The sequence below is a fragment of the Mesoplodon densirostris genome, chromosome 3 (genome assembly GCF_025265405.1).
Source record: "Mesoplodon densirostris isolate mMesDen1 chromosome 3, mMesDen1 primary haplotype, whole genome shotgun sequence".
In the NCBI taxonomy this organism is placed as follows: Eukaryota; Metazoa; Chordata; class Mammalia; order Artiodactyla; family Ziphiidae; genus Mesoplodon; species Mesoplodon densirostris.
The window spans coordinates 157,312,586-157,331,587 of record NC_082663.1 but is presented as its reverse complement, the minus strand read 5'-3'; the positions used below and the strand labels follow the sequence as shown (position 1 = coordinate 157,331,587).

Sequence of the window (19,002 nt, the reverse complement as noted above, 5' to 3'; positions counted from 1 at the left end):
CACTTCACAGCAGAGTCTTTTCTGGGAATGACCTCTTATGAACCTCAAGACTCACGGTTTGCTCTTGGAAAAGTTTGCCCTTAATCAAATTGTTTCTTCTCTATCACAAACTGAAACTGAGCCCCTCTAAAACTGAGTTCTCTTTGTGAGTTTCTGATTAATCTCTCTACTCAAAACTGTATTGCCTTGTTTGCCTCTTCTGACCTCAATCCTGTGCTAACTGAACACTAATCAAACAGAATCAGACGACTAAAATTGCTATTGTCTATAACATCATTAATGTACTAAAATTGCTGTTGTAGATATCATCATTAACACACAAAATCAGGTTGTTTCTCCAGAGCAGGATGAGCTCACAGATCCCCCAGGTGGCTAGACAATTGTAAACTGGAAACATCCTGACTTCCACAACTATGATTAAGAGATGTCACAAGATGATGGTTAATCCCAACTTCAGTTTTCTTCTTTAAAAACACTCCCAACTCAAAGGCCAAGTTGGAGCAGATCTGAGGCTTGTCTCCCACTCCCTTGCTTGGCACCCTGCAATAAACCCTTACTTTATTGCAAACATCAGCTGTCAGAGTTTGGCTTTCGGTGCTGTAGTCACAGGAGCCCTTGCTCAATAACAAAGCCACATGCAGGTGACTTAAAAGTTACGTTGAAGGTAACGCTGAAGACTGTTACAGGCTTAGCAAATCAGGTATTATTTATTGTTCATAAAACACTGGGGAGCTAATATTTGATGATCAGCTTTACAAAGCCTTTTGGAAGTGGGAAAGACTGGAGCTAAGGGAACCAAGGAGGAGGATTAATTAGAAAACGTGGGGCCAGAAAAAAAGTGTCTGCTGGAACAGAAAGGAGAGGAATAAATTCAAGAGCTATTTCCAGGATAGAATGAATAAAACTTAACGATGGATTCGGATGGTGGTGATGGGGAAGGGATGTATAGGTAGACATTAAATCAAAAGCCTTATTGAAATCAGCTAGAAACAATGGGGATGAAGGTCCTCAACTGTGATCTCAATGAGTGAAGTCCCAAAAGTTCTATCCCCTTCAACCATTTCCAGCCACCAGCAGCAACCACTGCTTCCCTCAATGTCACTTTTCCACCAGTCACCTCCACTGGGGCTTTTTACCTATATCTTCCAGTAGTTTCACCTCCTTAAATTCACTCAATTAATCAGCTCAGTGAGCCTTCATCATGATCTCCCATTTTAACATTCCCAGTCTCTGAGCTGTCATTCACCATATTTCTACTTCGCCCTTAGAAGGAAAGGAAACCACCCAGTTTTCTCTGTTTTGTGAGGGTCACAGGCTGGGAAATTACCTTATCAGTACTTGTTTAACTTTAGTTCCAGGACTTGGGTGGCTCAAGGATGAGGGGAAGCATGGATGGGGGTGGAGGGCAGGGCAGATGACCAGCAGGGGTTGGGTGCAGGGTGGGGTACCAGTCTTCAGAATGGTGGGGTCGAGCAAAGGAACCACCAGTGGAAGGCTGTGAGGGAAGGGCATGGTTGTAGGGGTGACGGAAGCAGGTCATTGGGGGAGGTGGTGTTGGGTAGGAGTAGGGGCAAGCAGGGCGCTCAGGCAAGAAACCGGAGAAGGTGGCAGGAGACAGATGGGCCAGTGGCTGGAGCAGTGACCTCTCTTGCTTCCTCTGCTTAGGTCTGTGGTTCTGGAACCAGACCTGAGGAGGAGGGAGAATAGCCACGTTAGAGCCCCTCTCTCAAATAGGTGGCATTGTCATATGCGGCTACAGACTGGTACAGGGCATAAGACTCCCCCACATCCCCAGAGGAAGTAAAGCTCTTGCAGAAGGCATAGCTGAACCAGGACTAGTGACAAAGCAAGACCCACACCATTCCCCTAATCCATATCTAAATTTGCCCTGCTACAACTTTGGGTGAGTAAGAAATGTCAACTTGTAAAAAGAAAGAGATAAACATGACACAGTGGCATTTCACCTCCACAGAGAATGGGAAATTTCCTCTAGGGTTATTAGAGACTAAGACTATGGATGAGTTTAATTGTTACAGACCAGGTTAGATTTAGGGTACAGTTTATTCTTAAGATTAAGTAACTCTATGGTTAGAATTGAGCAAGCATCAGGTTGAGTTTCAAGACCATGGTTAGGGACAAGGTTACATACGTGTGTGAATAGTTAGGATTGAATTTCTGTTGGAGTTCACATCACTGTTAAGGTTGGAGTTTGACATTGAAATTCAAGTTAGATTAGGTTAGCCCCAAGGTTAAACTCCAGTGAAATTCCTGACGTAGATGAGGTTATGCTGACTGTTGGGTAAGACTCTGTTCTGGTGAATATTTGGGTTAGGGTTATAGTGCCCTGAGAATTTATGCCCCAGTAGTTCCCAATCACCGAATCTGCATTTCTTCAGGGGATGGGGGGCGGAGGATCCTGGGCCATCACCTGGATTCTGGCCTCGCTGAGACCTGTGTCCCGGGCCAGGCCTTCTCGGGCCCAAATGTCAGGGTAGCGGTTCCTCCCAAAAGCTGACTCCAGCTGTTCCAAGTGCGCTGGACTGAAGGTGGTGCGGTGGTGGCGCTGGGAGTGTGGGCGACCCCTCTGTTCTCCTTGTGAGCAAAGACTTGGTCTCCCCACTCCTACACCAGAGAGGTTCCTGTAGGGCTGAGTGCTCATGTCTGAGAAGGAGGTGGGGGGGAGAGTTTGCTGCCACATGGATCCACCCATCCATCCCAGACCACATATGCTGGAACCCCCAGATTCTGCTAGGACCCAGTGTATTGCTCATATACTCTGCCCTGACCAGAAATTCTTCAGCTTTCAGAATTAGCTGAATCCAGCTCAGCCTTGGCCCTGCTTCACTTCTGATTCCCTTAACCCATGCTACCCTCTCCACATGAAGTCCGCCCCTCAGTCTCACTTGTCCTAGGCACTCACGCTCCCTCTGCCTCACTTCTGCACCTTGTGCCCACTCCCCATTACACTCCCCCAGATGCATCCCCATGTAAGGCATGCCCCTCCATAGCCTTTCATCTCTCTCAGCACACATACCACCTTCCTGGGTCTCACCCTGTGGAGCTCCTATTCGCTCTGACAACCTAACAAACTACCCAGGTCTCTGTCTATGACCCCTATGACTTGCTCCCTGCTCTCATGGTTCACATGCCACTTACACCTTTATATTGTTCCCATTGTCCTATTCCCTCCACCTGGGAAGATGAAACATTCCTCACTCTTCTGCTCAGACACACCCTCCTCACACATACATTTCATCTTCTCCCCTATCCCAGTCCTGGCCTGGCCACCAGGCTGCAGGAACCTGAGCTCGTGGGAAAGGCCTGCCTCTTCTCCCTACAGACTCACTAAGCCCCCACACTAATTAGTCTGAGAGCCAGCTCGGGAATAGAGAACAGGAGCAAAAGGAAACACCTGGGAGGCACACACTGAGAAAAGATATCTGGAGTGAGGATCCCATCCCCATGGGGACCCAGGTGGTAGTCCCTACGCAGTGCTCACTGTCCACCTGAGCCCCCTGCTCTCCTCGGATCCAAAGCCCTGGCCCCTCCAACTCTCTTCCTTGGAGAAAGCAGTGCAGTGAGCAAACTCTGAGGTCAGGAGTGAGGAGACAGCTTTTAGCTCAGCCTCTGGCTCCTCCTCATCTGTCAGGGTCTCAGTGGGCCACTGTGTAAAGCAAAGGAGTTGTATCATCCCATGTGTTCTAAGATTCCCTTGTTTTTACCATGCTAGGATGCTGGTTTTTTATTTCTCCTCTTCACTTTCCTCGTGGCGAACCATCGCCCCATGGAGCCTGGGCATGGAGCATGCACACCTGCTGTCTCCTCAGGACCACCCCAGAGATTCACTCACCCACCGTGGAGGTCAAAGTCCCAGCGGCTGCGTAGCCCTCGGGCCAGAGACTGCTGCAAACTCGCCCCTTCTTTTTTTTACCCTGCTCACTCTTCCCTTCTGCATCCATGGCTCACAACAAAGACCAAAGACAGCTCAGTCTCGTGTCCCTGAGTCCCTGATTCTGGATCAGTCTTTCTCTGTTTCTGTTCCCCTCTATGCCTTGTATTTCACTGCTTTCCCCCTGTTTATACCTCTCTCTGAATCTCTCTCCCTGTGTAGATATAGATAGATAGAACTTTTTCTCTCTCTCCTTTTTTCTAACTTTTCTTTCTATTTCTAATTCCCCATTCCTGTGCTTGAGTATCATCTCATTCTGCCTTGCCCTCACCCTGTTTCTCTGTTTTAGTCTCCACTTTTCTCCCCCTGCACCTACTCTCTGGGATGCCGTTCTCTCCTTTTGCTCTCAGATGCCTACTTTCTCAGCTTGCAATCCCACACTAACTCTTTCTCCCTGAACCTTGGAGGAGTGACCTGTTCCTCACCCCTGTGAGCCCATCCAATCATTGCCTGGTCGCCAGAGCCCCCATCATCAGGGGAGGATCACAAGCCAGATGAGGGAAGGTGCTCTGTTGGAGGGTCCAGGGACTGGGGCCAAGAGCTCATATTCCCAGAGGACCAAATTATTTTGTCCTGTTAAATCCCCTCCTGAGAGCAGGCAGGGGAAGGAAGAGAAAATGCATTCCTCCTGAGACTCCTCCTCAGAACCTCATTATGAGGGGAGAGGGAGAGTTTGTGCAAATGGAGACCAGGAGTAGGGCCTGCCTTGTGTCTCAGTACGTGGGTGATTGATTCCCAAAGACTTCTTTCCAGGAAACTAAAAAACTAAAAACACAAGTACATTCTGGCCCCTCCTAAATATCCTGATTCTCAGAATACACTGGACACCCTGTCAGGACAACCTGAACCATAGGATGAGTCTCCCAGACACCATAGTTCTCAAGTACTTTCTGATTTCCTCTCCCAAATGTCACCTCTTCATTCACTCAGAACCCCCCAGGACTCCCTGACCCTCCAAGGTCACCCAGACCATCAGAGAACACTTACCCTCAAGAGCATCTGTATTCCAGGTGCATCCTGATCTCCCTGGACCTCAGGACTCTGCAGAAGACTGAGATTCCCATGACATCCCGACATTCTGATTCTTCAAGGAAACCCTGACATACCCAGCATTGCTGAGCAGTCAGGACACCCTGATACCCGCAGTACTCTGCTTCTTGAGATTACTTAGATCTAGGAACTACATTCTGACATCCGTAGGACATCCTGACCCTTTAAAGACAACCCAATATCCTAGGACTCTAGGGTTCTCTAGGACACTCTGAAACCTAGAGTATTCAACATCAACTAGGAGATTATCCTTGTCCCCCGCCATGAAGTTCTGAAATGTCAGAATAGACTGAATCAATGAGGGCACCCTAATCCCCTTGGAACACACTGTACTCATAGGACTGTCTGATCCCCAATGTTATGCTAATCCTTCACACACATTCTTGAAAAGAACAACTCAAGACAGAAAAACATGGTAATCTTCCAGGATCCTGAGGCTTACAATATGATGCATGGATCAGAAGTATAAGCAGCACATGAGAGCTTGTTAGAAATGTAAAATTTGAGGCCCCACTTCAGTCCTACTGAATCAGAATTTTCACTGTAACAAGATCCCCAAGAGAACTGACTGTACACTTGTCTTCATCAGCTCTGGCTGCCATAATAAAATGCCAAAGGCAAGGTGGCTAAAACAACAGGTATCCATTTCTCACAGTTCTGGAGGCTGAGAAGTCCATGATTAATGTGCCAGCTGCTTCAGTTCCTAAGAGACTTTTCCTGGGTTACAGACAGCCACCTTCTGTGTCTTCACAAGACAGAAAGAGAACTCAATCCTGGTCTCTTTTCCCTTCTTATAAAGACACTACTCTCATCTTGGGGCCTCAACCTCACGATCTCACTTAACCCTAATCACCTCCCAAAGGCCCCACCTCCAAATAGCATTGCATCACATTGGGGTTAGGACTCAACATATGAAGTGGTGAGGAGACACAAACATTCAGGTCATAACAACATAAAAGTCGAGAAACACTGATCCAAGATGCCAACCCCTCTCCCCCTACCCCAGGGTATACTGTGGCCTCCTAGAGAAACTCGAGCTGCATGACAGCTCTGCCTCCCAAGGTTCATGTAGTCAACTTGGATCCACAAGCACACACTGAATTCCAATACTCTTGCTGCCTCAAAATAGCTTAACCCTGTAAGGGAACTCTGACCAGCCATCCAAAGCAGCCTGATGATCCCAGGACACACTGATAGTACAAAGAAACTCTGACCTACTACCCTGCTCCCCAAGACACTACAGGTTTGACTTGACATCCCAGGATACCATTATTTCCTAGTAGGCTGGGGAGGAGTTTTTTTCCAGGGCATCCTAATTCCCACTCAAACTTGACCTTCAAGGAAGTCTGATACCCAGGGTTCTCTCACCCTACCAGAGGCAGGATGGTGTGGTGGGGAAGAATACAGGTTCTGGAATCAGGCTGCCCTGGGTTCAAATATCAGCTGTACCACTTACTAGCTATGTGATCCCGGGCTCATTACTTTGTATCTCTGCACCTCAGCTTTATCATCTAAGGATAATAATACAGTCAATTCTCTTTATGTAGGTAGTTTTGTTCCATAAAGTCATGATAAACACGGAATTGGTGAATACTGAACCACTGTTACTAAGGGAAATAGGTTCCTGTGAGCCTCTGGCCACAATATTTTTGGTCAACCAATCAATACATAACATTGTTGTATGTGTGTCTCAGTTTAAATACACCTTACTTAATATATATTGTAAACTCATTAACATTGAACTCATGGCCAACAGCACTATAACTCATGCCTGAACAAAGATTATTTTCTCCGTTAAACACCTCATGGCCCTCCTGCACTTAGGAACACTAGACAACATTGCAGCACTATGCTTGGGGGCCATTTGGAACAGTACTATTACCTTCAAAAGACAAAAATGTATAAAATGTTGGCTTAGACAAGATAGAAGTTTATTTCTCTCACACACAAAATAAGATCAGTTGTAGGTATTCAAAGGCTGGTACAGTGGATCTAAGATGTCATCAGACTCCCAAGCTCAGAAATTTCTACCCCATTATCTTAGTCTAAGTTTTCCATCCTCATCTTATGGTCCAGGGTGGCAGCTGGAGGTACTGTCATCATTTCCACACCACAGGCCAGAGAAAGAAGGAAAAGTAGAAGAGCGAGCATCCACGTGCCACGAGGCTGGTGCACCCCAAACTCTGTGGGACAGAAGTTCCTGCACTCAGGACCCTTCCTGACCTTGGCCTGTCCCTATGTGCCTCTTCCTCTGGCTGGTCATTTGTGTCATTTATAGTATCCTTTAAAATGAACCAATAATAGTAAATAAACTGTTTCCTTGAGTTCTGTGAGACATTATAGCAAATTATCCAATTTGAGGATGGGGTCATGGAAACCCCGATGTGTAACCAAGTTTAACAGAGTATGAGTAACCTGGGGGCCCAGTCCTTCTGATTGGCATCTGAATGGGGGTAGCTTTGTGGGACTGAGCCCTTAAACTCTGGGGTCTGTCTTAGGTCAGAATAGTTAGTATCTGAATTAAATTAAATTATAGGGCACCCAATTAGATTGGAAAGGAAAAAGTAAAATTGTCTTTGTATGTGGACACAATAATCTGCCATGCAGAATTTTTGATGGAATTATAAGGAATCTATTATAGCTAATTAGTGAGTTTAGCAAAGTTTCAGGATTCAAAACCAATATTAAAAAATAATCATATAACAACAAATAATAAATAATTTGAATTAAAAACTTAGTACCATTTACAGTAGCATAAAATATGAAACATTTAGTGTTAAAGTTGTCAAAAATATGAGCAATCCGTACGCTGAAAACTGAAAATAATATTCATGAGTGGAATAAAAGAAAACCTTTTAAAATGAAGAAATATGCTATGCTTTTGGGTCAGGAGACTAATTATCGTTCATTCTGAAATAGATAACATTTCATGTGGTCTCAAAATTTCATCAGACTTTTTCATAGAAATTGGCAAACTGATTCTAAAATTTATATAACAATGCACAAAACCTAGCATTGCAAAAACAGCTTTGAAAAAGATCTAAGTTGGAAGACTTACACTGTCCAAATTCAAGAATTATTATATAAAGATTGTACTCAAGACAAATGAGTCTTGACCATGAGTCTTGGCCATGAGTCCTGCCATCCGTATAGACAAATATATGAATGCAAAGGAAAGAATTCAGAAATAAACCCCAATACAAAGGCAATTTAGCAGAGAACGTCTAGCTTTTTTAAACAAGTGGTGCTGGACCAGTTGGCTATCGAAATCATATGGGGTGAGGGGGTATGGAACTTAGATCCATACCTCATACCATATTTTAAAATTAACCCAAAATGGACCACAGATCTGAATGTAAAATCTAAAGTTATAAAATTTCCAAAACATGTAAAAAATCTTTGGAGGGCTTCCCTGATAGCGCAGTCCTTGAGAGTCCACCTGCCAATGCAGGGGACACAGGTTCATGCCCCGGTCCGGGAAGATCCCACATGCTGCGGAGTGGCTGGGCCCGTGAGCCATGGCCACTGATCCTGCGTGTCTGGAGCCTGTGCTCCAAAATGGGAGAAGCCACAGCATTGAGAGGCCCGCGCACAGCAAAAAAAAAAAAAAAAAAAAAAAAAAAAAAAAAAAAAAAAAAAACTTTGGGAACTTGGATTACATAAATATGTCTTAGATATGACACCAAAAGACCATATATAAATGAACAAACTGGTAAATTGAACATCAAAGTAAGAACTTCTGCTCTTCAAAATACACTGATAAATGAATTAAAAGACAAGTTACATACTGGAAGAAAACATTTGCAAATCATATATCTAATAAGAACATTTATCTGTTAATTCATATATCTGATAAAGTTTAACTATGCCCAATATACAAATTCAAGAATATAAAGACAAACATTGTAATTTTGAAAAATGCAAAAAATTTGAACAGGCAATTCACCAAGAAATATATGCAATACAACAACGTTGGAAAAGAGTTTGGCATTTTCTTAAAAATGTTAATTTCTTAAAATGATCCAGCCTTTCCTCTTCTAGTTAATTAATCCAAGAGAAGAAAAAGCATAGATCCATACCAAGTCCTGTAGTTGAATGTTGCTAGCAGCTTTATTTCTAAGAGACAACACAAGTCTTCATAGATAGGCGCCTGTATGAACCATTGTAGTATAGCCATGAAATGGAATATTACCTGCAATAAAAAGGAATAAACTACAGCTACAGCATGGATGGATCTCAAAACAATTATGCTGTTAAAGAAGCCAGACAAAAGTGTACATGTTATAGGATTTCATTTCTGCAAAACACAAGAACAAGAGTTGGCAAAGCACAGCCTATAAGCAAAATTCAGCCCTCTGCCTTTTGTTTCCTTTTTTTAACAAGTTCTTTGGAACATAGCCATCATCATTTTTTTCATATTTTCTATGACTGCTCTCCTTCTACAATGGGAGAGGTGACATTGCAACATGTAGAGTACTCAGTAACTGGCCTTTTACAGTAAAAATTTGCTGACTCTTGCCTTAGTGTACATGTTGAAGTACATAGAAAACACAATGGAATCTATAGAAATATTCCTAGAATTGATAAGCTAATTTCAGAGTACAAGGTGAATACGCAAAATCAACTGTGTGTCTATATGTTAGCAATAAAAGATTAGAATTTAATTCTCCCCAAATTAATCAACAGATTCAATACAACCCAATCAAAATCCTAACAGACAATTTTCATGAAATTGACAAGCTGATTTAAAGGTTTATATTGAAAAGCAAAGGACCTCAAATAGCCGAAAACCTTGAAAATTAAGAACAAGTTCAGATCACTTATACTATTGATCTCAATATTTAACATAAAGATTCAATAATCATGACAGTGTGGTATTGGCGTTAGATAAACATAGAAATGAATGCAACACACAGAAACTCCAGAAATAGAATTGAATTTCAACAAAGGTGCAAGTATAATTCAATATGGAAACAGAAATTTTTTTAGCAGGTGATGTTGGAACACCTGGTTATCAGTATAGAGAAAAACTAACACTAATTATTACCTCACATCATATTCACTCACGGAAATGAATCATAAAGTTAAAGACAAAATTCTATTAAACTACTGGAAGAAAACATGGTACAAAATATTTGTTACACTGACTGAGGCAAAGATTTCATGAATAGGACATAAAAAGCATAACTTTAAGGGGAAAGAGTGATAAGATGGACATTAAAATTAATTATTTTCTCTTCATAAGGCATAAGAAAATTAAAAGCAAACCACAAACTGGGAGAAAATATTTGCGAAATTTACAATTGAGTCCAGAAAAAATAAAACTCAAAAATGAGAAGAAAAACAGCTCAATAAAAATAGGCAAACAACCCAATAAAAATGGGGAAAATATTTGAACATAACTTCACAAAAGGAGATATATGAATAGGCGATAAGTATAAGATACTCAACATCACTAGTTATCAGGAAAATGCAAATTAAAACCACAATGAGATATTATTATACATCCAGTAGAATAGTTAATATTAAAAAGACTGACAAGGGCTTTCCTGGTGGCACAGTGGTTGAGACTCCGCCTGCTGATGCAGGGGACATGGGTTCGTGCCCCGGTCCGGGAAGATCCCACGTGCCGCGTGAGCCATGGCCGCTGAGCCTGTGTGTCTGGAGCCTGTGCTCTGCAACGGGAGAGGACACAGCAGTGAGAGGCCTGCATACCGAAAAAAAAAAAAAATGACTGACATACCCAGTGTTGATAAGGATGCGTAACAATTCGAACTCTCAAATATTGCTGATAGGAATGCAAACTGTCCAGCTATTTTTTGCAAAAACAGTACTGCAGTATCTTATAAATTTAAAACACTTACCATAAAACCGAGTAATCACATTCCAAGAAAAATGAAAGCATATGGCCACACACAAACTTCTACAGAAATATACATGGTAGTATTCTATGCGCATTGTATACATATATAGTGATATGCATACATATTATACATAATAGTTCTAAACTGGAAACAAACCAATTTCCTCAACTGTTGAATGGTTATAAAAATTATGGATCTCCTTACTATGGAATACTACACAGGAATGAAAAGGAACACAATATTAATAAATGCAACAAATTTGTGATACATTGACAACATGGATTAATCTCAAAAGCATTATGCTAAGTGAAAGAATTCAAACACAAAAGACCACATACTGTATGATTCCATTTATATTAAATTCTAGGAAACACAAAAGTGTAGTGAAAGAAAGCAGATCAGTGATTACCTGGTCATGGAAGGGTGCTAACTTCAAAGGGAAACAAGAAAACTTTTTAGGGTGATATAACTGTTGTGTTTCTTGATTGTGGTGGTGGTTACATGACAACATGATTTTAACATTCATCGAAGTGTAATGTAAATGGGTAATGTTTATTATCTATCAATTATAACTCACCCCCCCAAAATTAATTTCAAAATATGGAAAGAAAAGAGGCATAAAAATTAAGGAAATGATGGCCTCCCTGGTGGCACAGTGGTTGAGAGTCCGCCTGCCCATGCAGGGGATATGGGTTCGTGCCCGGGTCCGGGAGGATCCCATATGCCGTGGAGCGGCTGGGCCGGTGAGCCCTGGCTGCTGAGCCTGCACGTCCAGAGCCCGTGCTCCGCAACGGGAGAGGCCACAACAGTGAGAGGCCCACATGCCACAAAAAAAAATTAAGCAAATGAAAAAAATAGGCAATTATTAACTTCAGGAACATTCAAAATTTGTGCCAGGAAAAACAAAAGGATTAGTACACAAACAGTGTATAACAGAGTCAGAAAGTCAATCATAGATATTGACATACCTCCAAATTGTGATGTGCCTATAATAGGAGCATTTGAGGAAGAGGAAAAGGGATGGTGAAGTGGTATTAACTCATCACCTGTCAAAATGGGAAGACAATATATTGTAAATCAATGATCAAAAATAGCATTATAAACATATTATTTAGAAATCTATAAAAGTATTTATATTGGGAAGTTGGATCATGGAGTGGAAAGATAGGTAGTGAACTACCTTTCTCATTTAAAGAATTGTTTAACTTTGAAAGCTATGCTAATATATTTATTTGACTAAAATAATTTTAAAATAAAAATTCTTGATTAAATACTTGATTTATTCAGTTTTTATATTCCTTTATTATTAATAAGAGCATTTAAGTCTATTTTCCCATAGCTTTTTATATTTTTTCTCTGATTTATGAATCATTTGGTTTAAACTTTCTTTTTGATATGGGGATTATGAAGAACACTGTTTTAAATTTTATCAACTGAACATTTCTTTTTACATTTTGATTTCTGGTTTCTAATTTTTGGCTTTGTGGTGAAGGCCATAAGAGAATATATCTTATGAAATCAGTGTTTGATTTCATTGATTCAGTTTTCATTTCAAAAACTCTATTATAAAGTTTTTGTTGTAGTCAAGAAAATGGCCAACATTTGTAATTATTCCCTGGGCTTAAAATAAGAATATATATTCTCTATTTTCAAGGTGGAAATATGTGTATTTTATATGTGTATATATATGTATATATATATATATATATTTTTTTTTTTTTTTTTTTTTTTTTTTTTTTTTTGCGGTACACTGGCCTCTCACTGCCGTGGCCTCTCCCCTTGCGGAGCACAGGCTCTGGACGTGCAGGCTCAGCGGCCATGGCTCACGGGCCCAGCTGCTCCGCAGCATGTGGTATCCTCCCGGACTGGGGCACGAACCCATGTCACCTGCATTGGCAGGCAGACTCTCAACCACTGCACCACGAGGGAAGCCCTATATATATATTTTTAACTGATGTATAGTTGATTTACAATGTGATAATTTCTGCTGTACAGCAAAGTGATTCAGTTATATATGCATTTTTTAAATATTCTTTTCCATTATGGTTTATCACAGAATATTGAATATATTTCCCTGTGTACAAATAAAATTTCTTTGTTGTTTAAACAAAATCTCTGTCATATTTTTTAACTAACTACTTCATCTATCAAATTCTGGGAATTGTATATTAAAGTCCATCATTAAGACATTAATCAACTTCTTTAAAAATTTTTTAAACCTTTGCCTAACCTATTCCTATTCTACATTGCTATTGCAAACAGTTGCTACATTGTTTTGTTTGATTTCATAACTGTGATTAAGTTTTATGAATTTGTCCTTTGTTATCATAAAATATTCCTCTTTTGTGATTTATGCTTTCAGTTGACTTAATTATTGCTTTATCTGTAATTAATAACGCCACCAATATTCTCTAATTTTTGCACTTGCCTAACACACCTTTGCCCAATTTCATATTTGTGTTCTTTCATTTTTTAAAATTGGTTTTAAAACTCACCTTGTAAAAATTTTGCTATGTATATGCACACAAATAGAAACTTAAAAATACACATCCAAGTTCCAATAGCCCACAGATATTATTTAGATGACCACATATATAACCCACACCCAGTATTCCCTACCCCCGTCCACAGGCCAGCATTTCTAAGTGGTACCTCTGGTTTCCTATGTCAGGGAAACAGCAACTATTACAGAGATTAACTGAGACAGAATTGAGGGTCTGTTCTTAGACCTTACTTTCTTACTATAAATTGACAAACCTTTTATTTGAAAGAAGAAAGAGTGCAGAGTCCTAAAGACTTCAAGATTATACAAAAGGGAGTCAGTGTAGAGCAAAGAATGGAGCTACCGTGAATATCTGTGGGCCAAGTTCACTGGCTTCACAATTTTTCTTCAGATCCATTCTGAGCACAGAACAAGGGACCAAGTATATTTTGTCTGTGACATGGGTGTGAGATGTACTTGATGCAATGGGAAGCAACAAGCCTGAACACTAAACTGATTCCCCTCAGGCTGAGATATCTGTTTCCAGAGAGGATAGGAACAAAGAACACTTAGTATGTGTGCCTTTAATGAGGAGCTGTGGGGAATCCACCTGTCTGAATCTAAGTGTTCTCCAGTGAAAAAATCTTTCTGACTCCCCCACTAGCTGTGACATTCTCATGATTCAGGGTCAGGCAAGGAGCCAATGGAGACAGGGGTCCCATGATAGCCTCTCACAGAAGCAGAGCAGCCAGGTAAGAAAATCTGGGAAAGTAGGTGAGGACACAGTTATCTCCCACAGAGGCAGATTCACACAGACAAAAACACATACATTTACATTTGGAGAAACACACACTAAATGCTTCAGCATCTCACCAAGTTCAAACGGGAAACATCACCTGGTTTAACATGTACAAGCCTTTCCTCTTTCAGGATGTACTGCCCATTGCAGAATAGAGCAAGCATGTTTCCAAGGTGGAAATAGAAAATTAAGCAGTGGGAAACGAAAGAGGTAACTAAGGGCAGCATTGCTAAGATCAGTGACGGCAAGCTCTTAGAAATCCTGGCCAAAAGCTCAGAGCCAAGAGCCACCCTCTTTCCTCACAAAAGAGACTCTTCTGTCAGACATTCAAGACCCTCCTATTCTGCCCTTAAGCTCCACCGTTTTATTAGTTGCTTCCTTGTGTACCTTCACTGTGGTCTATGACCACATTAGAGAAGTGTCTCAGAGGGAGGTTGCTTGGATGCCACATGGAACCCCACAGAGGTGGGTCAGCTTGAGCTGGAGTCCAAGCACTAAGCATCCTCAGTTTTAAGGTCCAGGAACACAAACATTCAATGCTGCAAAACATGAGATGTCTCAGAGACAGTCACAAACTAAAGAGATTCACAAGGGACTAATATATGAAACCAGGCCCTCTTACCACATTGACTTGGGGGTTGGGGCCAACGTTGATTGTACTCCTGGTAGGACTATCTCAGCAAACATTGACAGGAAGTGGCTAACCTTAATGCTGGCAGATCTCTCGACATAGAGTCTGGGTTATTTAGAGCCTGTACACCTGTTTTTGCCTTTGCCAGTTCCCAGACAATAGGAAAAACCCTACACCATCCTGCTATACTTCTTTCACATTCTACTACCATTTCCATTATGGGAAATAGCTTACAATTGACCCTAATATCAACATCTACTCTTTGGAGCACAATGAAAAAGTCTGCACAAATATTGTTTTGGTTTTTCCTTGATGCAACCCCTGTACCCCACTTCTACATTCTACATCCTTTCCCTGAAGTACTTTCTTTCAATAGCTCTGGGTACTGCCAACTACTGCCTTTCTACCTTTTAATTCTGTGATATAGTTTATGAGAAAATGGCTTCAGGTCTCAGAATTTTACGTTGGTTTTACTAATTTAACTCTCAAAATGCTGGATACTTTATAGTCACCATACTATATACATCCTGCAACCACTCTCCTAAAAGTATTGCCTGTGACACCCTTTATCCCAGTCAGTCAAGACATTTAACCTGTACATCTCCTCCCCTGAAATGCCATCTCCTCTCCTCTTTACTATTCGAATACTGTGTATTCTTACATATTCAAAATTCTCTATCTGACTCTTTCTGCCTGCATTAATTCCTTAAGGCTGGGATTATCACTTGGATATGCCCCCATAACTTGACTTTCTCTATGAATCTCTTTTTCCTCTTCAAAAATAATACCAAATACCAGTGATCCTGTTTTGGCCAGCACAGGGAGAAAAGAAGTCTCTTCACAGAATGCAGTACATAGCAAACTCACTAGCATGCTTAGCTCATCCAAGCCAACATTTGTGAGCTACTGCAATGACATTTTGATGCTATCCAGTTACAACATTGAGGGAAAACTGCCAGGCAGATCCTTCAGTGCCTAGAAGTAGTATAATCCTGAGAAAATAAGAGAGATCCAGAATGAATTTGAGTGAGTTGTATAAAGTTATTCGGGTAAAAGAACTTATGACTTTAAACAAATAGCTAAATCTCATTGCTTCATTTTTCTGTTCTGCTTAATGAAGCTTGTTATTTTTTAAATTTACATATTTTAAATCTGTAAGAAATGTGTGTAAGGCAGGAAGACACTGCCTGGCACTTGGTTATAGTCTCAATAAATGGTTGATAATTGAAACTTGGACGTAAAACTAGGGAGGAATATAAAGAAAAGGGCATTTCAGCTGTTTCAAGACTATAAATGTTATGCGTTCTTTCAATCTAATCTGTCATCACCTAATTTCCCTGAATCCCAGGTTCTTCATCTCTGATTCTTCTTCTCAGGGTCCTCACTTATGAATGATGGATTACAGAAGTTCCTGGTGGCCTAGTGGTTAGGATTCTAGGCTTTTACTGCTGTGACCCAGGTTCAGTACCTGGCCAGGGAACTGAGATCCTACAAGCCATGTGAGGCGGCCAATATATATATATATATATATATATATATATATATATATATATATATATGAATGATATGGATTAAAAGAAATTGTGTATGTGAAGATAACTTGTATATACCAGATATTCATTAAATGTTATTGAAGTATGAATTAAGCTGCATGAAATCAAAGATAATTAAACACAAATTAAAATTATAGAAATTAACCAGCTATTTATTTCATTAAAACTCGCTTCATAGAATTATCTAATGTGAATTAATTCTCAATGACAAAACAGTATCATAAGAAATTTGCTCAAATGATGACATTATCAATCTCATCTACTTTTATATTTGAAGTGTTATTAATTAAGAAATACATTTTGGATCTGGTATCATTAAAAAATTGTAATCTCTAAACAATATATGGAGCCTAATTAAATAAATATTTCCTTTTACTTTTGACCACATTTTCTCCCCTGCAGACATGGGCAGAGACAACCAGACTGGAGTCACAGAATTCTTTCTCCTGGGACTCTCTGGGCAGTCAGAGCAGGAGGAGGTTCTCTTTGGGCTGTTCTTGTGGATGTACCTGGTCACCCTCATTGGGAACTTTCTCATTGTCTTGGCTATCAGCTGTGACAGTCATCTCCAAACACCCATGTCCTTATTCTTGGCCAACCTCTCCTGTGTCAACATCTGCTTTTCATCAGTCACTATCCCCAAGAAGCTGGTGAATCACATACTGTGAAGCAAGTCTATCTCTTACATGGAATGTACGACCCAGATCTACTTCTTCATCATTTTCATCAACATAGATGGGTTCCTCCTGAGTGTGATGGCCTATGATGATTATACTGCCATCTGTTGCCCACTCCACTACACCATGATCATGAGGCCCAAACTCTGTGTCCTTCTGGTGGCTGCATCTCGGCTCAGTACAAATCTGCATGCTCTCCTCCAGACTCTTCTCATGGTGCAACTCACATTTTGTTCCAACAATGCTGTGTATAACTTTTTCTGTGACCCTTATCCTATTCTAAAACTCTCTTGTTTGAATACCTTTATCAATGACCTGATGGTATTCAATGTGGGTGAACTGGTATTTATGACACCATTTACATGTATCATCATTTCATATGATTACATCTTCTCTAAAGTACTGAAGTTGCCATCTGCCCATGGAATAAGGAAAGCCCTGTCCACGTGTGGATCCCACCTCACTGTGGTCTCCCTGCTCTATGGGGCAATCCCGGGGGTCTATAAGCACCCTTCATCCTCGTACTCAGTGCAAGATGTGGTGACTATTGTCATCTTCACAGTGGTGACTCCTCTCATCAATCTCTTCATCTACAGCTTGAGAAATCATGACATGAAGGGAGCTTTAAGGAAACTAATTTCATATTCCAAACTTTAAAACTTTTAGAACTGAGAGGACTCTTGGATAGCATACATTTTTTCATTTTACAGACCAAGAAACTGAGTCCCTATAGGTGTAAATTTACCCATGACTATTCCTGTAATTAATGATATGTGATCATGGTCATGCTTTTAAATATGAGGCTGATAGGTGCTCATAAGTCATAAAACCATCAGTTATGTATAAAAAGGTGTGATTTTAAAACACTTATTTTACAGACAACAAAAATTCAGGAAAAGACAGGATTGGGTCCAGCAACCCTATGAGACAGTGGCTACTATATGGTCTGAGAATTTCAGAAAACTTTAGAGTTGGCTCTCCTCAGTGTCACCTGTCCTCTATGGCCTCACATTAGGAGATGTTAAATTACCCCGAATTTACTGAGTCACAGAAAAGTTACCTTTTCCAGGGCTGTACAACGAGCAATTATTGGTTACAAATGGTGCTGTTACTTTCAGGGTCTTTGCTCATTACTGAATTAGTTAACTTTTCCTCTGTCTTAGGCTCAATTCCTACCCTCTCCTCTCACAGCTCAGAACCTAGCCCTGCACTATTCTTCTTCCCCCACAACCAATCTAACTTCTTGGTGGTTTATTGCCTGGCATGGGTGTCAGGGATGGGTATCAGAGGGTGGCGAGCCTCAGACAGTAGCTAGAATTCCTCATATAAATCTCGGTATCCCTTCAAATTTAGATGGGCTAAGAGAAGCAGAGGTTCCCTTAATGCTAAACTGTCCAGAGTTCCTATAACAACTTAGGAACATGAAAACATGAATTAATTACAGGATTTGGATTAGAACCCAGAACTTCTGACTCCAAGTCCAGAGTTTGTTCCAATCCATGGGGAAAGTTTCTAGGAGCCCTTGCCTCTTTTCCTACTCTACACCTGAGGGTTCCCACCTCGTCTTCCCTGGTGTCCAGGGAGCACTCACCTAAATCTCCAGTGGTCATTCTTCAAAAGCCTTCAATTCCTCATTGGCCTTCTCTCCTTTCTCAATCTTCTCTACTCTCGTGGAAAATCAGTACTCATTGTCCTCACTATCACCTTCTTTCCCACTTGGTCCCAACACTGACCAGCTCTTACCATGAGCACAGCAACAGGCTTATCGTGGTTCTGACTGCCTCCTGCTTCCCCATACACATATCTGTCCTGCACACAGGATCAGTTTAATCCTCCTAAAACATTGATGGCATCCTGTCAGCCACTCCTTATAGAAATATTGAAGAGGCCAGGATAAATCCAAGTATTACCTTCAAATACAAGCACAAGATGACTCGGCCCCAAGCCATACTTACAACTTTGTTTGTCATCAACTCACATAATTATATGTTCCATGA

General features: G+C 41.0%; 2 protein-coding genes across 2 annotated transcripts; one reads left to right on the top strand and one right to left on the bottom strand.

Moving 5' to 3' along the window:
- Window positions 1-1,348: 1,348 nt before the first annotated feature.
- LOC132485890 (homeobox protein prophet of Pit-1-like) lies at window positions 1,349-3,959 on the bottom strand. Its single transcript, XM_060092495.1, has 3 exons — window positions 3,851-3,959; window positions 2,429-2,661; window positions 1,349-1,687 (listed from the first exon to the last, which is right to left on the bottom strand). The coding sequence occupies exons 1-3, from the start codon at window positions 3,957-3,959 to the stop codon at window positions 1,349-1,351; spliced, it is 681 nt and encodes a 226-aa protein (XP_059948478.1).
- Window positions 3,960-16,732: 12,773 nt separating this feature from the next.
- On the top strand, window positions 16,733-17,662 carry LOC132486993 (olfactory receptor 1361-like). Its single transcript, XM_060094534.1, is given in 1 exon segment — window positions 16,733-17,662. A coding segment is annotated over 1 exon segment (930 nt).
- The last annotated feature ends 1,340 nt before the right edge of the window (window positions 17,663-19,002 follow it).

Bases quoted from the DNA above. Each gene is read 5' to 3' on its own strand.
- LOC132485890 (XM_060092495.1), bottom strand. From the start codon at position 3,959: ATGGATGCAGAAGGGAAGAGTGAGCAGGGTAAAAAAAAGAAGGGGCGA. The intron at 2,662-3,850 runs GTGAGTGAATCT...CCTCCTTCTCAG, and splicing joins GACTTTGACCTCCACGGTGG to ACATGAGCACTCAGCCCTAC. The intron at 1,688-2,428 runs GTGATGGCCCAG...CCTCCTCCTCAG, and splicing joins TCAGCGAGGCCAGAATCCAG to GTCTGGTTCCAGAACCACAG.